General features: G+C 54.3%; 10 protein-coding genes across 10 annotated transcripts; 3 read left to right on the forward strand and 7 right to left on the reverse strand.

Moving 5' to 3' along the window:
- Window positions 1–888: 888 nt before the first annotated feature.
- Window positions 889–2352, reverse strand: CPAR01_09708 (uncharacterized protein; the record flags this gene model as incomplete). The annotated part of the gene is made up of 4 exons (XM_060493972.1): window positions 889–957; window positions 1020–1598; window positions 1679–1888; window positions 2044–2352. The coding sequence occupies 4 exons, from the start codon at window positions 2350–2352 to the stop codon at window positions 889–891; spliced, it is 1167 nt and encodes a 388-aa protein (XP_060348102.1).
- Window positions 2353–2612: 260 nt separating this feature from the next.
- On the reverse strand, window positions 2613–3041 carry CPAR01_09709 (uncharacterized protein; the record flags this gene model as incomplete). Its single annotated transcript, XM_060493973.1, has 1 exon — window positions 2613–3041. The coding sequence occupies one exon, from the start codon at window positions 3039–3041 to the stop codon at window positions 2613–2615; it is 429 nt and encodes a 142-aa protein (XP_060348103.1).
- Window positions 3042–4263: 1222 nt separating this feature from the next.
- On the forward strand, window positions 4264–4896 carry CPAR01_09710 (uncharacterized protein; the record flags this gene model as incomplete). Its single annotated transcript, XM_060493974.1, has 2 exons — window positions 4264–4365; window positions 4477–4896. The coding sequence occupies 2 exons, from the start codon at window positions 4264–4266 to the stop codon at window positions 4894–4896; spliced, it is 522 nt and encodes a 173-aa protein (XP_060348104.1).
- A 487-nt stretch (window positions 4897–5383) lies between these two features.
- On the reverse strand, window positions 5384–6052 carry CPAR01_09711 (uncharacterized protein; the record flags this gene model as incomplete). Its single annotated transcript, XM_060493975.1, has 2 exons — window positions 5384–5914; window positions 5999–6052. 2 exons carry the CDS (start codon window positions 6050–6052, stop codon window positions 5384–5386), a joined length of 585 nt encoding a protein of 194 aa, XP_060348105.1.
- Window positions 6053–8253: 2201 nt separating this feature from the next.
- Window positions 8254–8733, forward strand: CPAR01_09712 (uncharacterized protein; the record flags this gene model as incomplete). Its single annotated transcript, XM_060493976.1, has 2 exons — window positions 8254–8551; window positions 8594–8733. 2 exons carry the CDS (start codon window positions 8254–8256, stop codon window positions 8731–8733), a joined length of 438 nt encoding a protein of 145 aa, XP_060348106.1.
- Window positions 8734–9024: 291 nt separating this feature from the next.
- CPAR01_09713 (NAD dependent epimerase/dehydratase) lies at window positions 9025–10509 on the reverse strand (the record flags this gene model as incomplete). Its single annotated transcript, XM_060493977.1, has 3 exons — window positions 9025–9649; window positions 9757–10057; window positions 10308–10509. The coding sequence occupies 3 exons, from the start codon at window positions 10507–10509 to the stop codon at window positions 9025–9027; spliced, it is 1128 nt and encodes a 375-aa protein (XP_060348107.1).
- A 2904-nt stretch (window positions 10510–13413) lies between these two features.
- CPAR01_09714 (uncharacterized protein) lies at window positions 13414–13704 on the forward strand (the record flags this gene model as incomplete). The annotated part of the gene is made up of 1 exon (XM_060493978.1): window positions 13414–13704. The coding sequence occupies one exon, from the start codon at window positions 13414–13416 to the stop codon at window positions 13702–13704; it is 291 nt and encodes a 96-aa protein (XP_060348108.1).
- A 121-nt stretch (window positions 13705–13825) lies between these two features.
- CPAR01_09715 (uncharacterized protein) lies at window positions 13826–14663 on the reverse strand (the record flags this gene model as incomplete). Its single annotated transcript, XM_060493979.1, has 4 exons — window positions 13826–13970; window positions 14032–14150; window positions 14327–14487; window positions 14645–14663. The coding sequence occupies 4 exons, from the start codon at window positions 14661–14663 to the stop codon at window positions 13826–13828; spliced, it is 444 nt and encodes a 147-aa protein (XP_060348109.1).
- A 2028-nt stretch (window positions 14664–16691) lies between these two features.
- Window positions 16692–17709, reverse strand: CPAR01_09716 (F-actin capping protein; the record flags this gene model as incomplete). Its single annotated transcript, XM_060493980.1, has 3 exons — window positions 16692–17083; window positions 17164–17591; window positions 17678–17709. The coding sequence occupies 3 exons, from the start codon at window positions 17707–17709 to the stop codon at window positions 16692–16694; spliced, it is 852 nt and encodes a 283-aa protein (XP_060348110.1).
- A 1084-nt stretch (window positions 17710–18793) lies between these two features.
- On the reverse strand, window positions 18794–20338 carry CPAR01_09717 (BAH domain-containing protein; the record flags this gene model as incomplete). Its single annotated transcript, XM_060493981.1, has 4 exons — window positions 18794–19435; window positions 19494–19624; window positions 19675–19989; window positions 20050–20338. The coding sequence occupies 4 exons, from the start codon at window positions 20336–20338 to the stop codon at window positions 18794–18796; spliced, it is 1377 nt and encodes a 458-aa protein (XP_060348111.1).
- Between the last annotated feature and the right edge of the window lie 642 nt (window positions 20339–20980).

Here is a 20980-nt window from a genome sequence, read left to right on the forward strand (position 1 = left end):
ACAAAGCCAAACGTGAAGCTCAAACTTGAAGGCCAAAACCTAAGGCCACGTTGGGTCATTTCTTTCTTTTCGTTGTTGGAAAGATGAGGGTGCTAGCAAGACGGCATTCGTTCCGTTGCTGTCCAAGACAGGTGACGCAGTCCGGTCGTTGATAGTCGGCATTAGCTTTAGATGGGAGACCGAGGCTTGGGAATAGTATTCTGATTTGTATTCAAGGTGTCGTTCAAATCGATAACATCTACGCTTCCCGTCTTTTGCTCCAGGGCCTTTCCCATTCCGACCCGGGTTGTCTTCTTCTTCTTCTTCCTTTCCATCAAATTCCTCGCCCCCCCCCCCCCCCAATCATCCCCGTCCTCATCATAGATCTCTCACAATTTTAATGCCTGAAAGTTACATCACAGCTTTGCAGGCGCATTACAATATGGGCACGGTGTTTATATCTTGCCGTTAAAATCGGATCCCATGCAAGTTTGATCGTCTCCAAAATTAAGCCAGGTCAAGGGGAAAATAATCGCTTTTTATACACGGACGTACCGGTGATGGAACGCCAAGTGACGCCGAGGAAAAAGAATTTCGATGAGGGCGAACCCAGATATGGTGAGAGAGCGGGAAAAAATTTCAGGGAAGAAAAAGGAAAAACAACTTGCGTGATATTTTCAACTTCCCCGGTGCTGCAGTTTGATCTCTGGATATACGACTTTGACGGGGAGGTATTAATAAAAAAACAGACAAAAGTCATTGCGGAAAAGACTCTCTCATTGTTACAATAGCGTAAGAGCTAAGAGAACTCCCTCGAGAGATCCTCAGTGTTCATAGTATACTAGCTGGACAACCCAGGTTGCACTGGCCCAACCCTCCGTTCACCCAACCATCATGATATCTGCTGAATTACTTCTTCTCGGCGGGGGGAGCTGCTCCTCCGGTGGTGGGGAAGCCCATGAAGATCTTAAAGTAGTCCTGTTCACTCATGTTAGTCACTGTTCTCAACTCCCTTCAATAACATTATGACGGCCACTCACGTAGATCATCCACTGCAGGCCGGTCAGGGTACCAATCATGACGATACGGACAGGCAGACCGTTCCAGAGGCCAGAGAATCCAATGTCTTTGTAGATCCTGCCCATGGCCGCACCAAACGCCTCGCCCTGCGCGCGGTTCGCGTTGAGCTTGCTGACCATGACATCGGCTGGGTGGGAGACGATGGCGCAGAGGATACCTGCCAGGTAACCGCTGACAAACGACACGCCCGTCTGGGCGGCCTTGCTGTAGTCAGACTTTTGACCCGGGAGGCGGGCGTACATCATCTCGACAATGGTCTCGAAGGAGGCGAACTTCATCATGGTGTAGGGGATCTGTCGGCCCCAGAGCGGGTACAGGCCCTTGTAGAGGCCTCCCCACCCTTCCTTAGCCGTGACCTTGCTGATGCCGTCGAGAGTGCCCTTATAGGGGGACGGGATACCACCCTGCATGCGGACCTTGACAGCCTCAAAGGGGCACAGAGCGATGTCGGCGAGGAATTCGGCGGAGGCTGAGGCGGAGAGGAAGAGAATCGTCTGGTACTTTTTGGCGTTGTCGGGGCCCGCGAGGTCGGCGTAGGTCTTGGGAGTTGCGTGTTAGTCACGAGGCTTCCTTCATCGGGCTGAGATGCGAGATTCGATGTGGAATTATATCTTCTTACCTTTTTGAAGTATTCGTAGAATCCGTACTTGCAAGCTCCCTGGGCGGAGTAGCCCCAGAAAGTCGGGCCCCAGCCGGTCATGATGCCGCGGAGACCCTCCTTTCGGAAGATCATTCCCCAAGCCTGGAAGTTTCCGCGGTACAGCTTCGAGTCGATTTGTCTTCTCACTTTGACAAGGTCCAGAGGAGTGACGGCGGTATGCGTCAAGCCCTAGCCATTAGTGTTAGTCGAGCGGTTCTCATAAGTTTTCGTTGCGGCCCGGCGCCGGGGCCCGGCGCCGCTGTGGGGACCCCGGAGCGGAGACGAGGTCACCCATCATGGACAACAACGACGAGTCAAGGTCTAGGAAGGCAAGGGAAACTCACGCAGGCCATGAGGCCACCGACGGTGCACGCAACATAGTACTTTCCAGAGTACAGCTCAATCTTGCCGCCAGCCGCAGACTGGGCCTTGGCGCTGGCCTTCTCAAACTCGGCCGTGGCCTCGGCGCTGAGCTGCTTCGCCTTGCCCTTGACGTCGTCAACGGTGGAGAATGCGCCATAGAACTCGGGGCGGGCCTGGTAGCGCGTAGGTTTCGCCATGGCCGTGGTGTCCGCTGCCTTGCTAGGACGGCTGCCAAAAGGGGACGCAAAGCATCCCTTGAGGGTATCTTGTCTAGGGTAGAGGAACGACATGGTGGTCGAGACGCAATTCGTCTGGACCGGGAGGGTTGGATGATGTGGGATTTCTTCTGCAAGGATATCTGGCTAATGAAGTTAGTCGGGAGGTAAGGTGAAGGACGATCATACCCCTGCGATAAGCTCGAGAGACGGTATGAGCGCGTAATCGATTTTGGCAATGGAAGCTCGAGCTCGAAGGAGACGGGCGACACCGGCAATGGGCGTATATGACACGATGTTGAAGAGAGTAGACAGAAAAAGTTGAAGACCTCTACTCACCAAAAGAGCGAGCTGGGAGGGGTTTCCAGCTCAAAGAACAGTAGGAGGAGAACAGGTGCAACGTCAGTCGCGCGACACAAATGACCGTTTCCGGCGTATGAGTGACAGCACCTTGAGAGTCGAGAGCTGGTTACTTGTCGAGAATGCGGAAGCAGAGGAAGAGGAGAAGGTTGCGAGTGAAGTCGTCGCAAATACGCATACACAGGAAGAAGAAGAAGCCAGGACGAGAGAGAGGTCAGAAGCAGGTTTATTATCGTGCGAATATAATTGGGGGAAAGGGGGCGCCGGCGCTGATGAGTGGATGGACAGGATAGCTCAGGAAGGAACGGGGCTCTAACGAGGAGGTAGGCAGTGATTGCCTCTAGAAGAAGGCCCAGGAGGTGAGAGAAGGAAGGGGTCGGTTCGGATGATTCGGTCACGTCCATGTCGCGGGTACCTCGACCTCATCAATAGTTTGCTGTACAATGTCGCCTGGACTTGGGTAGAGCTTACGCGCCAGTGACCGACAGCTGCGGCGGAAGGTGTTGGGAGGGTATGGGTGACATCACACCTCAGAAGGGGAGGTCTCGACTCTGATGCAGAGCTGTGGGAGGTGCTGTACTGTGTACTACCTAGAGCAGGAGTAAGGTAGCTTGAGTGGGGCACCGGCATGCGACAAAATACGACGAGAGGGAAAGCTCCCGTGTTATCGCGAAATGGCCCGCGCTTATCCCCGGATTTTGCGGAGCTTCGCCGTGATTTCGCTGTTTCGTCTCCCGGCCGCATTTTCCAATACTCTTGTCCATCAATCATTCTCCAATCAGATTTTATATTCAAGTACAATTTACACCCTTTCGATCGCTCTTTTACTCTTGATTCTGCTTCATGTAGTCTGTGGTAAACGACGGAGAGAACGAAATGGCGATACGTTGCAAACTGACCGTGACAGAGCCGATGGCCCAAATAGGAAATTGCTTTGAAACTACACTAAAGCATCCAGGCTGACCGCGATCGTAAGAACTTCCGTCGAGGGATTTTAGAATGACTTTTTCATTCTCGATGCGCGCGACGAGAAAATTTCAGCGAGCAGATGACCGGAATTCTATGGGCCTCATTCTCGAAATGGTAGGTCTAATCTGGTATTCCTTGTTTCGACTTCGCGAGATATTCTACCAGCGGGCTGATCCGTGATACTCAACCCGATCGCTCCCGTGGCTTTTGGTGACTCTTCAGCAGCAACACCCCGCTGTGGAACCCCCAAGATCGGTGAAGGAACGGCGGCAGGCAGCTTCAGCGAAACCTTAACAATTTGCGGATGGATACCTGGCGCAAGTGGACCGTGTTGGGATCCTACCCCCCGACATGCAAATTCGCAATGGCGGGCAGCCGCCCCCGGCGCGCGCGTCTGTGAGCAAATCCGAGACACCGCCCGACTTTCAACTGTGGCGTTTTCCCGTACCTTACCGCCAAATCTTTCAGCCCTGTCGATGTCGACACCGCCCCTCCCTCCCTCTAAAGAACCCCGCGATAATTGATATCATTTCCAACGCAACTGCGCGAACGACCACCACCAACCACGATTAAACGATACCCACTCTGCCTCGACGGTCGACTGTTATTGTGACAAGTGCTCACTCGAGGCCCGGAAAGTCCCTTCAATTCCCAACAATGGCGGCTTTGGCTTCCACTCCCGCCGCGGCGGCACCTACGTCGCAAACCAGCGAAACCTCCAGTCCCTTCGTCTCAAAATGGTCTTCCCGTTATCGCGGTGTACGTGAACATCCCCTCGAACCAAGTCCCCCTTCTCCCACTTGTCCCTCAAACCACAGACCACGAAGCCTTCTCAGCCAGTGACTAACTCCTGCCCTCCTCATCATCCAGGCCACAGTAGAAGACATCGACCCCCCCGCCGCCCTCTCCCTGACGCCGACCGACCCCATCTCCCACGCCCTCATCTCCGCCTTTGAGCGCGACTACACCCACCTGACCGTCGTCGACGCCCACCGCGCCCTCGTCGGCTATCTCGCCATCCCCCACCTCCAGGCCCTCCTCGACGCCGGCAAGGTTAAGCCCGAGGACCCCCTCTCCAAGGCCATGGTCCGCTTCCAGCGTAAGGGCCGCACCTATCGCGTCATCACCATGCAGACACCCCTCGAGGAGCTCGAGGCCTTCTTCGCCGGAGACGGCGTCGAGGCGAAGAAGAGCCACTTTGCTGTCATCACTGACGAGAAGCGGCGTTTCGTGCTCGGCGTCGCGACGGTGCAGGATCTCGAGGAGTTTGTCAAGAGGAGACCGGCGTGAGTGTGCGCTTGTCGAGGACGGATTTAAGAGTGAGAGGTTTGGGCCGAGCAGTGTTATACCCAGAGAGCTGGGATGGCGACGATCATCCAACGGTCGTAATGAATCTATGGCACGACGAAACATGGTAGATGAGACGGTTGGCTGCATCAACTCAGGCGTTGGTGGTTCGCATGTTGAAGCGGATGGAAGCATTGGGGCAATGACTGGTACACAGGCAGACGATTCAACATTGCTCTCCCTTGTCATCACGTATATCTTTTTTACAAATGAGCATCCACGGAACAGGAGTTTTTCAGACGGGTTCAGTTGATATTCATGCTCTCAAAGTCTACTCTTCGCCGTGCTATCTATCATAGCCCAAGAGCATAACGGCGTTAGACGCCCTGCAAGTGCGTGTAGTAGTAGCCATGCTTTGTGTGTGGTAGAATCGGTCCCATAATCCAACCCCAATGCCAGAATTTCCCAGAAAACGCCGCGTGCGTCAAAATTAAGGAAGGTAGTCGTAAACAAGGCGGATCTCGACTCTCTTGCCGCCCTTCTGAACGAGGACGTTGCGAGTGTAGCGTCTCTCGCCCTCGACGGTCTGGAAGCCCCAGATCTGGGAAGCAGTCCAGCCGTTGTCGATGCTCTCGACGTGGCTGTAGAGGTGAGCCCTGCCATCGGGACCGGTGGCCTCGGCGTCGCCCTCGAGCCAGCCCTTCTTGAGGAACTCATCCTCAATCTCGGCGAGGGTCATCCAGCGGCTCTGGCCACGGACGCTGCCGAACATCCAGTCGGAATGCTCACGCCACTCATTGTCGACACAGCGCTTCTCTGTGGTGCCCTTGAGGCCGGCCGTGGCGAACTGGTCGATATCGAAGTGGGTGACGGGCTCAGTGCCGGTGCCGGGAGGGGAGGGAGGAGCGGTGTACTGCTTGACGTCGAGGGTGACAGTGGCGAGGCCGACAGCCTTGCGGGTCATCCAACCGATGCCCTGGAGGGCGAGAGCAGGCTCCGGAGAATCGGAGAGGGTCTTGTTCTATTGGCGTTGTCAGTTTTCTTTCCTTGCGCGCATCTCTGCTCCTTGGTGGTGCTAAAGTATCCAGAACATGGGTGAACGTACCATGACCCACTTGCCGTTGAGGTCGGCGATCGTCTTTGTAGCAGGAGCAGCCATTGTGATGCGATGTGTTGTGTGGATGCGTTTGGAATGTGTTGCGACGAAGATTGGCCGAAGAAGTATTCGGTGTTTTATGTCCTCAAGCTTTGGTGAGCTTCAACAAGTAGAATAGGAGGTAAAGGTGTGGTGGTGGCGGTGGTAAAGTACCTTGGGTCGGTGGCCGGGAGGGTTGCAACGGGAACAAAATGTCAACGGGCCCGCAGAGGTGAGATACGTAAATGTAGGTAGGCTCAGTTTGCAAAGGTGAAATGTCGTCAAGCCAAAGTCGTTACTCAAAGCAGGCACAAACTCTGTTTCAGGTAAGCCACCTTCTTCTTTTGTTCGCAAACTGGCGGTAGAATGAATTAGAGGATGGGAATGAACAAGCTGGGCCGAGCAACAAAGGTGACGTGGAACTTGACTCCAGATGGAAGGCGTCCAATCCGTCGCCGCCTTCTTATACGCCGCCTGGTCCGGTATCAGCTCTTTCCAGTCAGGTCAAGTCAGGAACAAGCTCACCAGGTGCCTACCGCGGGACCGAGTACCTACCTACCTAGTACATACGGATTGGAGTTGGAAGGTACCTACGGTGTAAGGTACCTCGATGCTTAGAAGACCGGCCGATTTCTCTGTCACCTGCGTGGGTACTTACCTTCATTACCTTATCCGTACCTTACCTTACCTTGGGCAAGCGGGGCGGGGAAGTATCCCTCCCCACACTGACACTGCCACTGCCACGGCTTTCACATGAAGAGAAGAAGCTCTCGCTCTCTCTCACTCTCACCTTCGCAATCGCTCAGCCAGCCCCGAATAAGGACAGCTCTCTATTATCACACGAACGTTCTGCGACCGCTCAAATGTCGGGGCCGAGGCTCGCGAGACAACCTCCACACCCTTACGTTTACCCCAGACCCTGCCAATCTATCTCGAAAAGGGATCGCGCGTGAGATCATGACCGCATACACACCCTTCTCTGCAGACTGCAACCTCCCACCCCCAGAACTCTACACTCCTGTCAGCAGTTTAATCCTCCTCTTAACTCCCCGAATCTGGGCATGCCAGCATACCACCTGGGCCTGCGCGAAACAAACGGCCAATGATAGCAACCAGACCGACACTCACAACCCCAATCTGGCCGCCTAGCCCGGTCTGCGTTGCGTCCATCTGGAGATAGTACGGGGAACGTAGCAATCCGAACAACCGTTCTTCATGACGAATAGAACCCTATCCTCGACGATGCTCGTTCCAGTCCCACGTGCACCCTGAGTGTCACTTCTCAAGCTCCCAATCAGGCAGCCAAGAAAGGACAAACCCAGAGGCGAATGGACGCCACAGCTTCTGAGGCTTGAGGCAGCGCTGAAGGGCAGAAGAAAAAAGAAGAAGAAAAGACCCAAGGGGCCTTTTGCACGGTCTTCACGATGTAGGGCCGGCAAGGGTCATTACCTAAAGCAATCCATGGCGGGCATATGCATGACGGGTAAAGCAGACAGACGCAGGGACAGACAACAGCTCACAGGCGCACAATTCGTCTGAGAGCTTCGACCTTGCTTGACGCTTGTATCCGAACAGCAATGTCGCATACACCGACAGCTTCTCTCCCCTTCTACTCCGCCAATCTCTGCCAATGACACGACGCCAATCACGAACTCGGTCCCCCCAAACTCTCCATCCCGTCTCGGGCGATCAGGCGAGAGATGCCAACCCACGGCTTCGGCAGACTTTTGGTCACACTCGGCCTTTTCAGTCCGAAGCATGTGCGGGACGGACGCTTAGTTTTGCCCGTGGTGGTGGATTGCGACGGGGCCAACCGAGCGAGCTGCATTCTTTTTCCAGCTCAGGCTCCCTCTCTCCGTCCGTGGGGTTCATCTCCATAAAACCTTCCACAAGTCTGGCTCAAGCCATCGTGTCAATCTCAGCATCTCAGAGCACTCAGCAGTGGACTCGGTTGTCAACTAGCTGGTACCACCTCTACCCGTCTCGGTTGCCTCATCGCACGACAGCATCCCGTCAGCGGCTCTCTGCGTCAGCTTGGGAAACTGCAGACATTTATTTGACAACTCGCACAGTAGTGCCAGCCGACCAACGTCAACGTCGACGTCGACCAAGCTTGTCTCTGGCTCCTTGATCCTCGCTCCGGGTTTCTGAACCAGACCCTGAACCGACCATCGGGGAACGATGTGTTTTAGCATCCGTCACACAAGCGAGCGAATCGAAGCGCAATGAGAGGCATCCGAATAAAACTCGTCTATTCGACGAATCGTCTCGAGAATTTCCGGTGCCTGACTAGGATGACTCCTGCGTCAGAAATGGGTCCGGCCGGTGAACGAAGCTTCAAGTCTTCGATTCTTCAAGATGGCAAGTGGCGCCGCAGCGATGAGGGAGACACCTCGTTGCGGCGGGGCCAAGCTCCAAAGAAGCCAGTCACGCAGGCAGGAGAATCCCAGCTCCCACGGGGCCAAGAGGTGGCCGTCCGCGACGTTTCCGCCCGCGGAAAACCACACGTGAGAGCTCTTTGCTGTTTCAAGAAGATGCCAGCAGGCAAACCCCTGCCTGTGACAGCTCAGGTACAGCTCCCTTTCTTTCATCATGCTTCAAGAATATGCGCGCTCCATTTATTTATTTATTTTGGCCTAATTTCGTCGTGGATTACTGCCTTCAAAAATGGTGCCAATATACATGGCCGGAGCTACGAAGAGTAATAAAAGGAAAAGGATATCTTGGTTATACAAATGCCCCGGCACTCCCCGGCACTCCCCGCCATCGGCTACTGAATGCTGCTCGCACGCAGTGGAGTTTCCAAACAAACGATTCGACTGATATCACGGCGCGCTCTCGTTGTCTCTCTCGCTTCCCCCTTCTCGGTTCCGCAACCCGCGCCCGCGCCTGCGCTGGTATCCTTCCCCGTTCTTCGATTCAGATGAGTCCAGGCCGAAAATCGTCATCCGCACGCCGTTTTATGCTTCTAATCCGTTTCCGTCCGTCCGTGACCGTCACGGCCACCAGTTCATCGTCTTGTAGCTCTCAATCACCTCCTCGACCAATTCCTTGGTCAACTTGGGCTTTTCGTACTGGAAGCCGACAACCTGTTCTAAGCGGTTACCGTCCATGCTCAGGTCCGTATCTTTCAACAGCTCCTTCTCCATGAAGGGCGTAAGAGGTCCCGGCCGCGCAATGCCCGCCTTCTCGAGCAGTTCGGCCCATGGTCCCATGAGCTCGTCGTTGACGTCGTCGACGACGCTGTCCATGTTCAGGCGCGCAAATGTGCTGATGAGTTGTCCCTGAAATCCCGTTTCGATCTTGAAGATGTCGCCAATAATCTCGGACATGGTGCCTTGTGTGGTGATGCCCTTGTCGACAACGTTAAACGTGGGCACCTTGCCCATGGTCTTGACATCCCACTTGTCCTGGCCTTTGCTGTACCACGCCGTGATATCCCAAAGTGCTCGTACGGCATCTGTAATGTGTACCGTGTTCTGTCGGAGGCCCTTGTCCCACAGCCACTTCATTTCGCTCTCCAGGTATTGGTAGACACGGGCCATGCAAAGTGCCGTTGCGACCCATTGCGACGCGTACGGGCCGTAGACGTGTGCCAAACGCACAATGATGAGATTCAGTCTAGAGAAAGAGTGTCGTTGAGTCAGTTTGGAACGATACACGATAATGTGCCCCACAAGGTAAAGGGAGCTCTGGGAACGCTTGGTGGCGACGCCTTGGATACGTACCCCTCAATTTTGGCCAACTCCTCCTCGGCCTGCAGCTTGTAGACCGCGATCTTGCTCCAAGGCTTCAACTTGTCGCCCTCTTTGCTTGGGGACGAGTCTGACTTGTAGACCATGCCGGTGCTGAGCTCGATGAAGGCCTTGACCTTGCGCTTGGCCGCCTCCTTGCCAACAGCAAGCGACAGGCCGAGAGAGCGCAACTTGTAAACCTCATCCTCTTGCGAATATCTCGTCTCGCCGCCGCAATTGAAGACGTAGTCCCACTGTTTGCCGTCGGCGCGGTCGAATATCTTTGCTAGGGCTTCTGCAACAGGGCAAAGAAAAAGCAAGAAACGTTAGCCGAGAGGGACATGACAGTTGGTTATTTATCTGGGGTGTTGGGTCGGTTGGTAGCTTTGGAGACCCCAGAGACAGAGGGGGGAGGGGAGGGGCTACAGAGAAGAGAAGAGACGAGAAGAGGAAGAAGAGACATGAACGAATGAGTATTGGAGGGCGGTGAATGGGAAAGAAAAGGAGAAAACAGGTCATGTCGTCGTTTAGGTCTGGTGACTTACGTTCTCTGCTTGCATCGGCCTGCATGAATTTGCTGCCGGCGCAGGCGTCCTGGAATTCGGGAGCAAGCCATGCGAGTTGGGGCAAGGCCTTGTCGACAACGCGGACCTCTGATGCGAGGTCATTGTCGTGGATGTAGCGGGCCAGGAAGCGACCGATGTAGCCCAGCCCCCCGATGATCAGGACTGAGGGTTTCTCGGCCATGGTGAAGGGAAGGGGGAGGGGGGATTCGGTGGCAGAGGCGGTCGTCGAGTGGTTGTGCGTTTGTGTGCGGTGTTGTGTCGTCGGAAAGAAAAGGATATTACGAGCAGCGCAGGTTGACGAGTTTGGGGGCAGAGGGGTTCGAGGTCGTGGTTGTGGTGGTGGTGCACTGGGCGCTCAGCGGCAAGGCGGGAGGAAAGGTACCTCTGACGGGCAGGGACGACAAGGACAGCGAGGGTAACGGACGGCGGGGTTGACGTCTGGTGTCCAGGTTCCCGTCGAGTTAGGGGTGAGTTGCCCTGGCCCCCTGGAACGAGAGTTGCAGCACCGGGATTGCGCGAGTTTAGTGTAAACCACGGTGCAGCGGGATGGATGCGGGCGAAGCTCGGCAGGGGGGCTTCGAGGGGGGGCGACGGTCCAACCGGGATAGTTTGTGGGAAGGACTTGGGGAGGGCGGCGAACGAAGATGGCAGACGGATGGCCTTGATTAGGTCCAAGTTATGGATAGCAGGGCAGTCAATGTTATTGAGGTCAGGTGGCAGAGGCGGGGAGACTAGTCGGAGGGGTGTGATGAGGAATAGAAAGAGAGAGGAGAGGAAGAATAAGAAGGAGAGAAGCGGACGAGGGGGGCAAGAGTAATAATGACAAAAAGGAGGTTGTAGGCTTAATGGTGGTGTGCGTGGGTGCGCCTATATATGTATATATGTGTTTGTGTAAGGTACGCAGTATGGTATGTTTGTGCGTCTAAAGCAGGGAAAGGAAAGGTATGGTAAGCTAGGTGTGCGCGTGTATGTGTTGTTCAAGTGTAAAAGATTCGAGTTGGTTGGTTACGTCTAATGATATCGAAAAGCACATAAGTCAAGGTAGCAGCAGCGTTGCGCACGTCGTGGAAAAAGACAAAATCGACGGAAAAAAAAACTTGAGACGACACATGGTCCTTTCCCCTTTTTCTTCTTTTGTGTTCCCTTCCGTGCGAGTATAAGAATAATAAGGAGAAAATAGTCAAAAAATTTAGCGGAGATGCAGCAGCATAAAAAAAGAGACGAAACAGAGCAAAAACAAGCTCCAGTACGGAGGATCCTCCAATACAATGGTGCTGTCATTCAAAACGGGGGCTAGATGGATATTGGAGCGGGCCGTGGAAGTTGGAACGAATGGAGAGCGGGTCAAGGGACGAGGGGGGCACTGGGGGGGGGCCTACCTACTACTGCACACATAGTATGAAGACTCGAAGAAAGTGGGAGGAAAAGAGGAGATTTGGAAATGACAATATCTCCAGGGACAGCACACACACGTACACGCACACACAAGTTACCTTACCATACCAAAGCACTCACAGTCTCACTTGTTGTAATCGAGAGGGCTCTCGTTCATCAAGCTGCCGATGGATAGCCGGTGGAGCCTTTATGCCGCTTCAAACTTCACACTTACAGAGCTGAACCCTGCCAGGTGCTTTGGCTGCTGTTGCCTCTCTCACTTGAGTAGGTACCTACCTTAGGTAACTCGGGGACAACTCCTGCCACTTCCATGCTCTCCGCCAGCTTCAGGTCCAGGCAGGTCCAACGCCTAGTCCATTCTTTCCTTGACTTCTTGGTCTCCGTAAGGTACCTTACTGGGGCTGTGTATTCAGTATTCACCAAGCAAGAACACATAACTTTGCTCCCATCAGCTCTTTCCTCCGGATTCCCGAGCCCCTGTCTGCTGACCTCACCACCACCATGCCACACCTTGCTTACCTACGTGCCTACCTGTTCTAAGTACCTATACTGCGTAAGCTAAGGTAGCTTTAGTTCGCAGCTGCTCTCATCGGTGTCTTCCCGCCATCATCTCAAGTTTCAATCTACGCAGCTCGCTGACATGTCCCATATTGTCCTGCCTGCCGTGCCAGCTCCGCCTGAGTCACTCCGTTGACACGCTAGCGATCCTTTGCCTTCTCCAAAGTCCAGAGAGCATCCTTTTCCAACACCCTGAACCCTGGCTGCGGCGTAATCCACCAAGAAACCAATCCCCGATCCAAAGGAACATGTTCTGGCGGCGGCTACTGCGCTCTATCTTAATCGATACAAGCACCTAGTATCCCTACGTCCACAGTCATACCCAAGTGCCGTGCTAGATTTTCTACCGAATGAAGAACTTTGGTACGGATAACGTGCCTCTACTATCTGAGAAGGGTCGCGATATCACTCTCACTAGGTAAGCCAGCGTTCCAAGGGGCGAAATACCACCGACCACTAACTAGATTGTACGACCAAAGCTCCGGTATCGCATGCTCATCTTCATCCGATATCGACCGTCTTCGCCAAGCTGCTTCTTCGCCATCCCCCCGCTCACACTCGGTCACACACATAAACAATGCCATGGGGATTCGAGAGCCATGGGCTGGACACCAAGACGGTCTGCCGCTTGCCGCCTTGTCGCGAAATTTACAGTGCCCCGTGCTTGCTCAGAAACCCCACATCGTTGCAGCAGCAAGATATCCCCCGGTCCACTCCATGCCCGTGGCGTCCACCATCTGTTGAGCGACGACAAGCATCCTCTATCAATTATCGTCACAAGAGGGGAGGGGGAGGTCAGCCACATTCATCAATGAACATTCGTACTGCTGGAAATCGAAATCCAGACAAGAAACTTGTGTCTGTCTGCTGCTCAGAGCCTTCAACCGGGCCTATCCCCGTCACCTCTTAGCCTGGTCGTCGTGATTGTCGTCACACTTTCTTGCATCTATTGGCTCCGTCGAATCCCAAATACCCGGCAGAGACATGCGTGCAATGCGTCAGAGACAGAATACCTATACTCGCCAAAGAGAGACATCGGTGCCCTTAGTTGGAAAAAAGGCCATGCAAGGTACGCGCTCACGGTGCCCTCGCAGTGCAATCCTGCGCCCTAATTGCCTTCTATTGTCCAATAATGTCTCTTGACAGCCTCGGATTCTGTTGCGTTCCGACTCAGGTTTCTCCCAACACATGCCTGATATCGTGTCCAACCCTTCCCGTGCCACCGAGATCTTCGCCAAAAAGCAGGGAACAATCCATGCCCGATGGCAGCTTGTCGATTTCCCTCCCGCTATTCCCGGTCTTCCACCCACGCACTCACTTCAACACTCGCGGCTTGCCCTGCTTGCCGGCCGGCTTCTCCGTCTTTTCTTTTCATTGTCCGGCCCGGGCCAGGAACCACGGCTATCCACAGCTCATCCCCTAAAGTCAAGACAGTGATACAACAGATCTTGTCTCACCATCAGCCTCGATTTCGAGTAACACGCCCATCTCGTTGAAAACAAATTACGAAATGACCAATGCGAGATGCAAAAAAAACAAACTTCTTATTGGCTCTCCTGTTCCTGTTGGCTACCTTGCGTCCCAAGCTTCCGGCTAGCGCCAGCGGCGCGAAGTGTCCATCCCATGGATCCCGCCCCGTTCCCGCTCAGGGGCCTTCCATGATGCTCTTCGCAGATGGGTGCTTCTTGCCTGGGCCATGCCGCCGTACTTCAACTTTAAAAGGGGCTACTAACCAGTGAACCGCACTCGCACCGGCGCTCCACGAGCGGGTTCGGGCTTGGGCTCAGCTTTCGGCCATTTGGCTTTTCGCGTTTCGCATCTCCCTGCATCCTGCATGCGGGGAGTCCTAGAGGAGATCTGCTGCATGTTCTAGAAATCTTGTGGGATCTGTTCTGCAACGGAACACGCATGCTTTCTTTTTCGGGCGAAAGTGAGTGCTAATCCATTTATCCAAATTACCAACCCTTATCTTGCCGCTTTTCACATCAGCTAGGCCCCTGAAGATCAACGAGGGCACGAGAGACATTGGCTGGCACCGTACTCACTTTCATGTGTTTCCCAAAATAATTGACTTTGGCATTTTGGTTATGCGCCACCAAGGCACGAACACCAGCGTCGACGCCAGCGCCAGCGCCAACGCCAACGCCAACGACGTTGGAGCTAGGAACCCAGCCGCCCTCGGCGCCAGAGACAGAGCCAGAGCCAACTATTGATGTTGCAGGTCCGTCATCAAGCCAAGGGGGCTCCACAGCACCAACCCATGCAGCAACCGCCAACTCTGTCAGGTCTCTTCCTTAGCAAACCAAACCCCCGCCTTGAATGGACAGCTCCCGCGTCGGCGCGTTAACCGCCTAAGCTTCGACAGGCAACGTTGGGCATCATTCGCCCAGTGCGACACTCATGCTCTTCGTCATCAAACAAATCCTGACTGCGCCCCCGAAGCCTATCGAAAGGAGATGGGGAGCCCGGTGTTCGCTGAGTATCAAGGTCCGCGTATCTCACATCTTTAAACAGACCGAGCCGGACATACAGCGTGAATCCGACGATGCCAGTGTTACCGGGTTCGCTTTAGAGCTTACCTTTCAGCTAGGCACACTAGGTAGGTTACGGGGGTTTTGGCTGATCGGATCTGTTTGTGCAATTGCGTGTCCTACTTCTGAGAACGAGAACGAAAGTCAGAGTCAGACTCAGAATGGGCAACGAAGTCTCTGTCAGCGCTGGCTCAATTTGATCCGAACATTTGTAGGACCCCTACTATCGGTCCTAATTTGACGCATAGTTTACGGTATGGGCAGTATTATGCAACCACGTTCCTGGCACACTTATAATCGCCGCGAGGTTGGAATTGCTTTTACTTCGGCAAGTCTCTGACTGGCTTCTGTGTAAAACGAATTCGGCTTCCAGGCTATTGAGTGGTGTTTCTCACGATTTCGGTCCACATTACGTTACACGATAATCGTCGAATCGATTCCCGGCCTGTCACTTTGCGGGCATAGCCAAAGGAACCTGTTGCGTCAAAGCAATTAGCCGCAACTAAGCTTACTGCATGTAGGCGAACCATACCGGTGTCATACTTGATCGCTTCACTCTCAGTTACCTATCCGAAGATTGTCTCTTGATCCTCGCGGGGCGCTTGAAAAGTGAGAGTATAGCTGAGGATCGAGGACTGCCAGAACTAGAGCAGGCTGGAAGATCTTGCCGGAAGCTTACATGAGTAGCTTGCCGTGTGAGCCTACCTACTTACTCTGTTTGCACTCCTTGTCAAGTTCATCGACCTTATCTTGCCCATCCATTGGTCGAGTCAACAGACCGGCTTTAGGAGGGATCTTGCGAACAATTGCGTCCACTCGGTGCTGAGCTGTGATTTGAGCTGATGCCAACCAAGTCCCGCCCACGAAGCCGGTTCTCTTCTTTATGGCTGCTAGGGGGCCAGGAAGAAACCCTCACCTGTTGATTGAGGTCTTCGCATGAATACATGGCCATGATGACCTCCTACTTTCAACGTTGAAGATATCGAGCCTTTCCCCCACGTCGTATATTGCAGAGGTTTATTTGCTCGTTTCCAGTCAAACGTGTCCCTAAATTGCCAGTGCGCGCTGCTATTAACCGTGATCAGATCTTCAGGCAAAAAAAAAACGAGACTACACACGCCGAATCGGTGCTGGTGCCGCGCAACATGGACTGAAAATATGTCCAGAGTCTACAACGCATGTCTCTATGTAGAAGAAACCATATCCGAAAACCAAGGACTTGTATACTTGCGTATACCATAAAGAGGCAAAGAGACGAAAAGTCTTGAAGCCGGTGTGATGGTCCATTCAAGCGCCACAGTGATACAGAGATCCAACAGAGCCTTGTCGAACGCAAATCGTGCCGAACATCGGAGACAAACTTCTCTCCCCCAAACCCATACACGTCAAAAACCGAATCAGGCAAAGGGACGCTGCAGTGAGATGGATCACTCAAGGACAAAGAGGTACACGTGATTTTGGATTACAGCCATACCGTCTTTTTTTTCTTCTCTATCGCCTGTTTCGTTCTTGCTTCAGAAAAGAGTGGACGGGAGTGATGGGCTACAGCCCTGCTGCCGGAGCAAGAAAAAAATTCATCCGCCAAGGGATCTAGAGATTCAAGACAAGAGATGTAGGCACGCGCGATCGTTTCCTTTTTCTCCTCCACCGACGCCAACGACGCAAAACAGCGAAACTCGATCTTGGGGGATATTGAAAAGCCCGGCTTGGAAAATGCCAAGCCGAACAACCCGATCTCAACATCCGGCGCCACACCCGTGCTACTCTCATCCACCACCAACCACGATGCCCGCAATATCATGAGCGGGGTATCAATCGTAGCTCCAATTCCTAGGATACAGCCTTTGATGAGCTCAAGGAGAATCAGAACGGGTTCACATCACTTCTGCATGCTCCCGATAATCTCCCTCTGCGCCGCGCGGTCCCTACCAGCCTCGCTAAGGCTGCCCACGCTCCGCAGGTCGCCGACGACGTCCTTGGCCTTGCCAAAGTAGACCTCCTGCAGCAGGTTACGCATCTTGAGCTCCATGTCCTCGACGAGCCGTCCCACGTTGGCAATGTGGCTCTCGTCGCCGTCGACGGGGAGCTCCTGCTCAACCTGCCGCGTCATGTTGCCGCTGAGGTCCATGTCGCCCAGGGCGTTGGTCGAGGTGGAGAGCGAGAGGATGACGGTCGAGGTGAGCTTGTACTGCGTCGTGCGGCCGCGCTCAATGGCCTCGAAGACGTGGATCGAGTCCCATACGCCCTCTGCGCTTCCGCCGGGGGTCGCGGCTGTGGTTGTGAGGTGTCTTGTCAGCTAAAAAAAAAAGAAAAAAAAAAGATCCAATTCCTGGTCACAGGCAGAAACGCACATTTCTTCAAGAGAACCACGCCAGCGAATCCATCGTCTAGGTTCCAAAAGTATACGCTGCTCACACCACCCTCGTAGTACAGATCTCGGTACACGTCAAACGCCTCATTGGCCTTGACCTCCATCTTGCGGACCCTCTCGCTCGGGATCGCGCCTTCGCCGGCGCCCTCGCTACCGCCGGCACCGACGCCGCCAACGCCGCCCTCGTCTAGAGGCGGGTCGAACTGGTTGCTCCATGGAGAGCGGTAGCTGTCGCCGTCGCGGTTGTAGTCGCAGAGGAGGTAGTCGCGGCCCGTCTGCTTGCAGCGCTTAACGGTCAAGGGTTGGTCGACGGACGAGAGAAGGTCCTCCGTCAGATCCGGTGCGAGGGAAATGATTGCATTCAGGTGGTCGGTCGTGTGTTTCGGGTTCAGTCGGCGGAGGAGGTCGCTAGACGGGGAGAACACGCGGCAGAGGTTAGAGATGATTTGCTTTGATGCATGACGTTGAGGGGGTCAGGGCCGCTGCGATCTTACAGAGCCGAGTCGAAGGGGTCGACGGAGGCCATGATGGGCTCTTTGTATGTGTGTCTATCGCTGGAAGAGGTTGTCTTTGAGCTTCTTCAGAGTCGTTGGCGATGAAAGGGTGGCGGTGTCGATTGGACTTGGATGGTCTTTGAGGTTGGGGTGTTAGCGGAAGGTCTGGCGGGGTAGACGGTCCTTAGCCCCTGGGTGTACTTCCCCAGGACCCCACAGCCAGGGAGTTCTGGGCTGCACCTACCACCTCGGGCATGTTGAAGAGGCACGGAGCTACAAAAGGCACGTCATTGTTTGAGGTACCTCACACACCTACCTCTTCACCTAGCTGGACAAAGGGAGTGAGTTCTTGGAGCTATTGCTACCTCTCGAGTCAGCACAGCTCTCCACTGCATCTGGAGCTCTTGGAGCTCTCGGTGTTGAACAGCAATAATCACAGTGAACCACCACATGAGACGTCTCTGGTCAATCGAGCAAGTCTCATCAATCATGACAATGGCTAATGCAGAGTAAAAGAGGTTAAGGTAAACATTTGACCACAAACCATGTAAGCTCTAGGAAACTGCTCGCAAGACTCTGGTCTCCAAATTGGCCGCTCTGCTGGCCTTGTTCGCCTTTTGCGTCCCCTTTTGTTGACGTCCTTCTGTCTGTCTCTTGAGAATACACCAAGACCAATTCCTTATGCCAACCTCACTCAGTTGCGAGATAAATCCCCCTCCCTTCGCCAACGCCTCGCGCGAAAAATAAAACTGCACCCCAGCCACACCCGAATAACCAGTCTTCTTCCTCGAGACTCGCCTTCAGCTGTCCAGGTCTCGCCCCGCCTGCCCAGACCTGTCCTCCCTCATCCCCTGCAACATGCCTCTTGGCATGTATTCCTCTCCTTATACTTGTCTTCAGGGTCGGTTTACGAACCCCAATCATATTGGAAATCGTCATAAGCAAAACAGCAGCACTTCCTAAGTCACCGCTCCGGTGTGTTGAATAAAGTGCCTGCTGGAATAAGTACATCGAGAAGTGAAGCTCGGCACCCCATCGTCGCGTTGGCGGTTTGTGAAATGACCCCTAATTCAAGAGATCGATCGGTAATTTGGCAGTCACAATAAGGCCGATTATTTAGCTGATTCCCACTCCGCAAACGACGCAGAGCAGCGGCTCAGTCCACACCTTCTCGCCTTCAGTGACGTTCTCTCGAAGATCCCTGATTTCAATCGTCGATGGGGTCATGTCCATCAAGATCCTCGCCTCGAACAAGCCCTCCCACGGCTTTGCGTCGGCGGAGGACGGCTTCTTCTTGAAGGATCTCACCTTGCGTGACGACGCCGCTGCCGACACCTCGGGTACGGTTGGTGTGGCAGGAGTTGTGGGTGGTTGCGAAACGTGCTCATCGACAACGGCAGGCGTTCCCTCGGTTACTGACTGCCCGTTGATCTCTTCTAGCGCATCGCTCGGCTTGGCATCGATTGTTTGCTTCACGTCGGCACCGCTCTCGGTAGGGCTGAGGGGTTCGTTTACACCGTCATCGAGCGGCTTTTCTTCCTTGACCTTGTCGCTCTCAGCGACCGACGCTGTTCCGTCTGTCGGGGGTTTCGCGGTGAAGTGGGGCTTGTCCTTGCCAAGTCGCTCGTATGTTCGCATCAGGGTTTCCTCTCGAAGACAGTGTTCGTGTAGCCACTTTCCGCATTCCTTGTTGGAGCACCCGACGAGGGTCTTATCCGGGTTGGCGGGCTGTCGGCATTTGCAGGTGCGTTCAACTGACTGCATGACGGGTTAGCGACAATCGCCTGCTCTAGGCTTCGGGGGTATTTATGCATACCGAGAGCTGCTGGGTGCGACAGTCAAAGGCCTGACGCCAATAGAGGGCCTCCTGAATCTCGTCGTCGTTCTCTTCAATCCATTGCTTGACGGTGGCGGGCAATGTCACACTAACGACGTTGATGATGTCCACTGCTTCGCGTCAGTACTGAGACCACTGTCTAGAGAAGCATGAAACCTACTGTGGTTGGAAGCAATCAGCTCGTTGTGGCCGTGGTACGGCTGACGACCTCCCGTGTATCTCTTTCCTTCCATCGTGCCCTCCGGCAGCTCCTCCGGCCAGTACATCCAGTATATGCGCGCATAGACGTGGTGTTCATCACTAGCGCGGATCTCCAGAATGCGCGCTACCCAGTCATCTTCGGACTTGGACCGCTTCAGGACCTTCTCAGGCTCATTGGCATCTGTCGAGCCTTCCGCTGCGGCCTTTTGGCGTTGGACTGTCTGGTCGTTTGCGACGTAGATAAAGCCCTCACTGAAATACTTCGTCCCGTTTACTACCGCCCGTCACTGTTAGTGCAAGGCCATCGCAGATGGACTATCGCTGAGCAACTTACGGACGAAGCTATTGTATCTTGTCATCTCCAACCACTTCTTCTGCGGATGCACATGGTATTCCAAGTCCAGAACATCGTTAGCGCTCTTGCCGTTGAAGTCGCCGGAAGGGGAGAAGGGAGAGAGTTGCTTGGAGCTCTTCTTCCCATCTTCCTCTTCTTGCTCTGGTTTCCTCCTCTTCTTGGATTTCTTCTGTGCCTTGATGTCGGGTTCGGCGTAGGTGATGCTGAAGGGGCATTCGGCCTTGTTTTCCTCGACCTCGGCGCGAGGGCGCTTCCGCGAGGTGGACATAATTGGTGTAGTAGGAGGTTCGGAGTCGCAAACGCGAATACGGTGAAGTTATCGCAGGTATGAGAGTGATCGGAGTGATGCGATCTCGATTGATGGTGTCCGAGACGAATGACGTTGGTGCAAAGAGCTCGCTGGGATGTCGCGACCGAAGGGAAGGAGCACGGGGTGGCTGGAAGACGAATGGGTCGCCCAAAGGACCGGGGGGAGGTAGTATGAAGCAGTATGGCAAGCGCGCGGTCCTAGATGGGCGCTCTTTGTTGATTTTGTCAAGTGTGCAAATACTCTGGCAAGCCTGAAGATGGTCCAGGCCGAATATCGACGACCAATGATGGCCACGATGCGCAAAATTGGGAAAATCGCGGGTTGAGGATCTGGCAATTCCGGGACGAGGAGCGGAGCGCGTTCTTGCTACCCAGCGAAAAAAAGGTGGCGCAGGATGACTATTCTGCTGGGTCACGTGAGCGCGGCGTTCCTCCGACCAAACGTCCACTGCCACCTAGAGGACGGACCAGCAACCACGATGCGGGCAGCAGGTGTGCGGCGTGCGGCGTGCCACAGATGGACCAGGCGTGTCACGTAAGCACAGCAGACAACAGGAGCTAGAACCATCCGCGCCTACCAAAATCCTGGTCTGCCTCCAAG

Source organism: Colletotrichum paranaense, assembly GCF_030867605.1.
Source record: "Colletotrichum paranaense strain IMI 384185 chromosome Unknown Scaffold_7.1, whole genome shotgun sequence".
In the NCBI taxonomy this organism is placed as follows: Eukaryota; Fungi; Ascomycota; class Sordariomycetes; order Glomerellales; family Glomerellaceae; genus Colletotrichum; species Colletotrichum paranaense.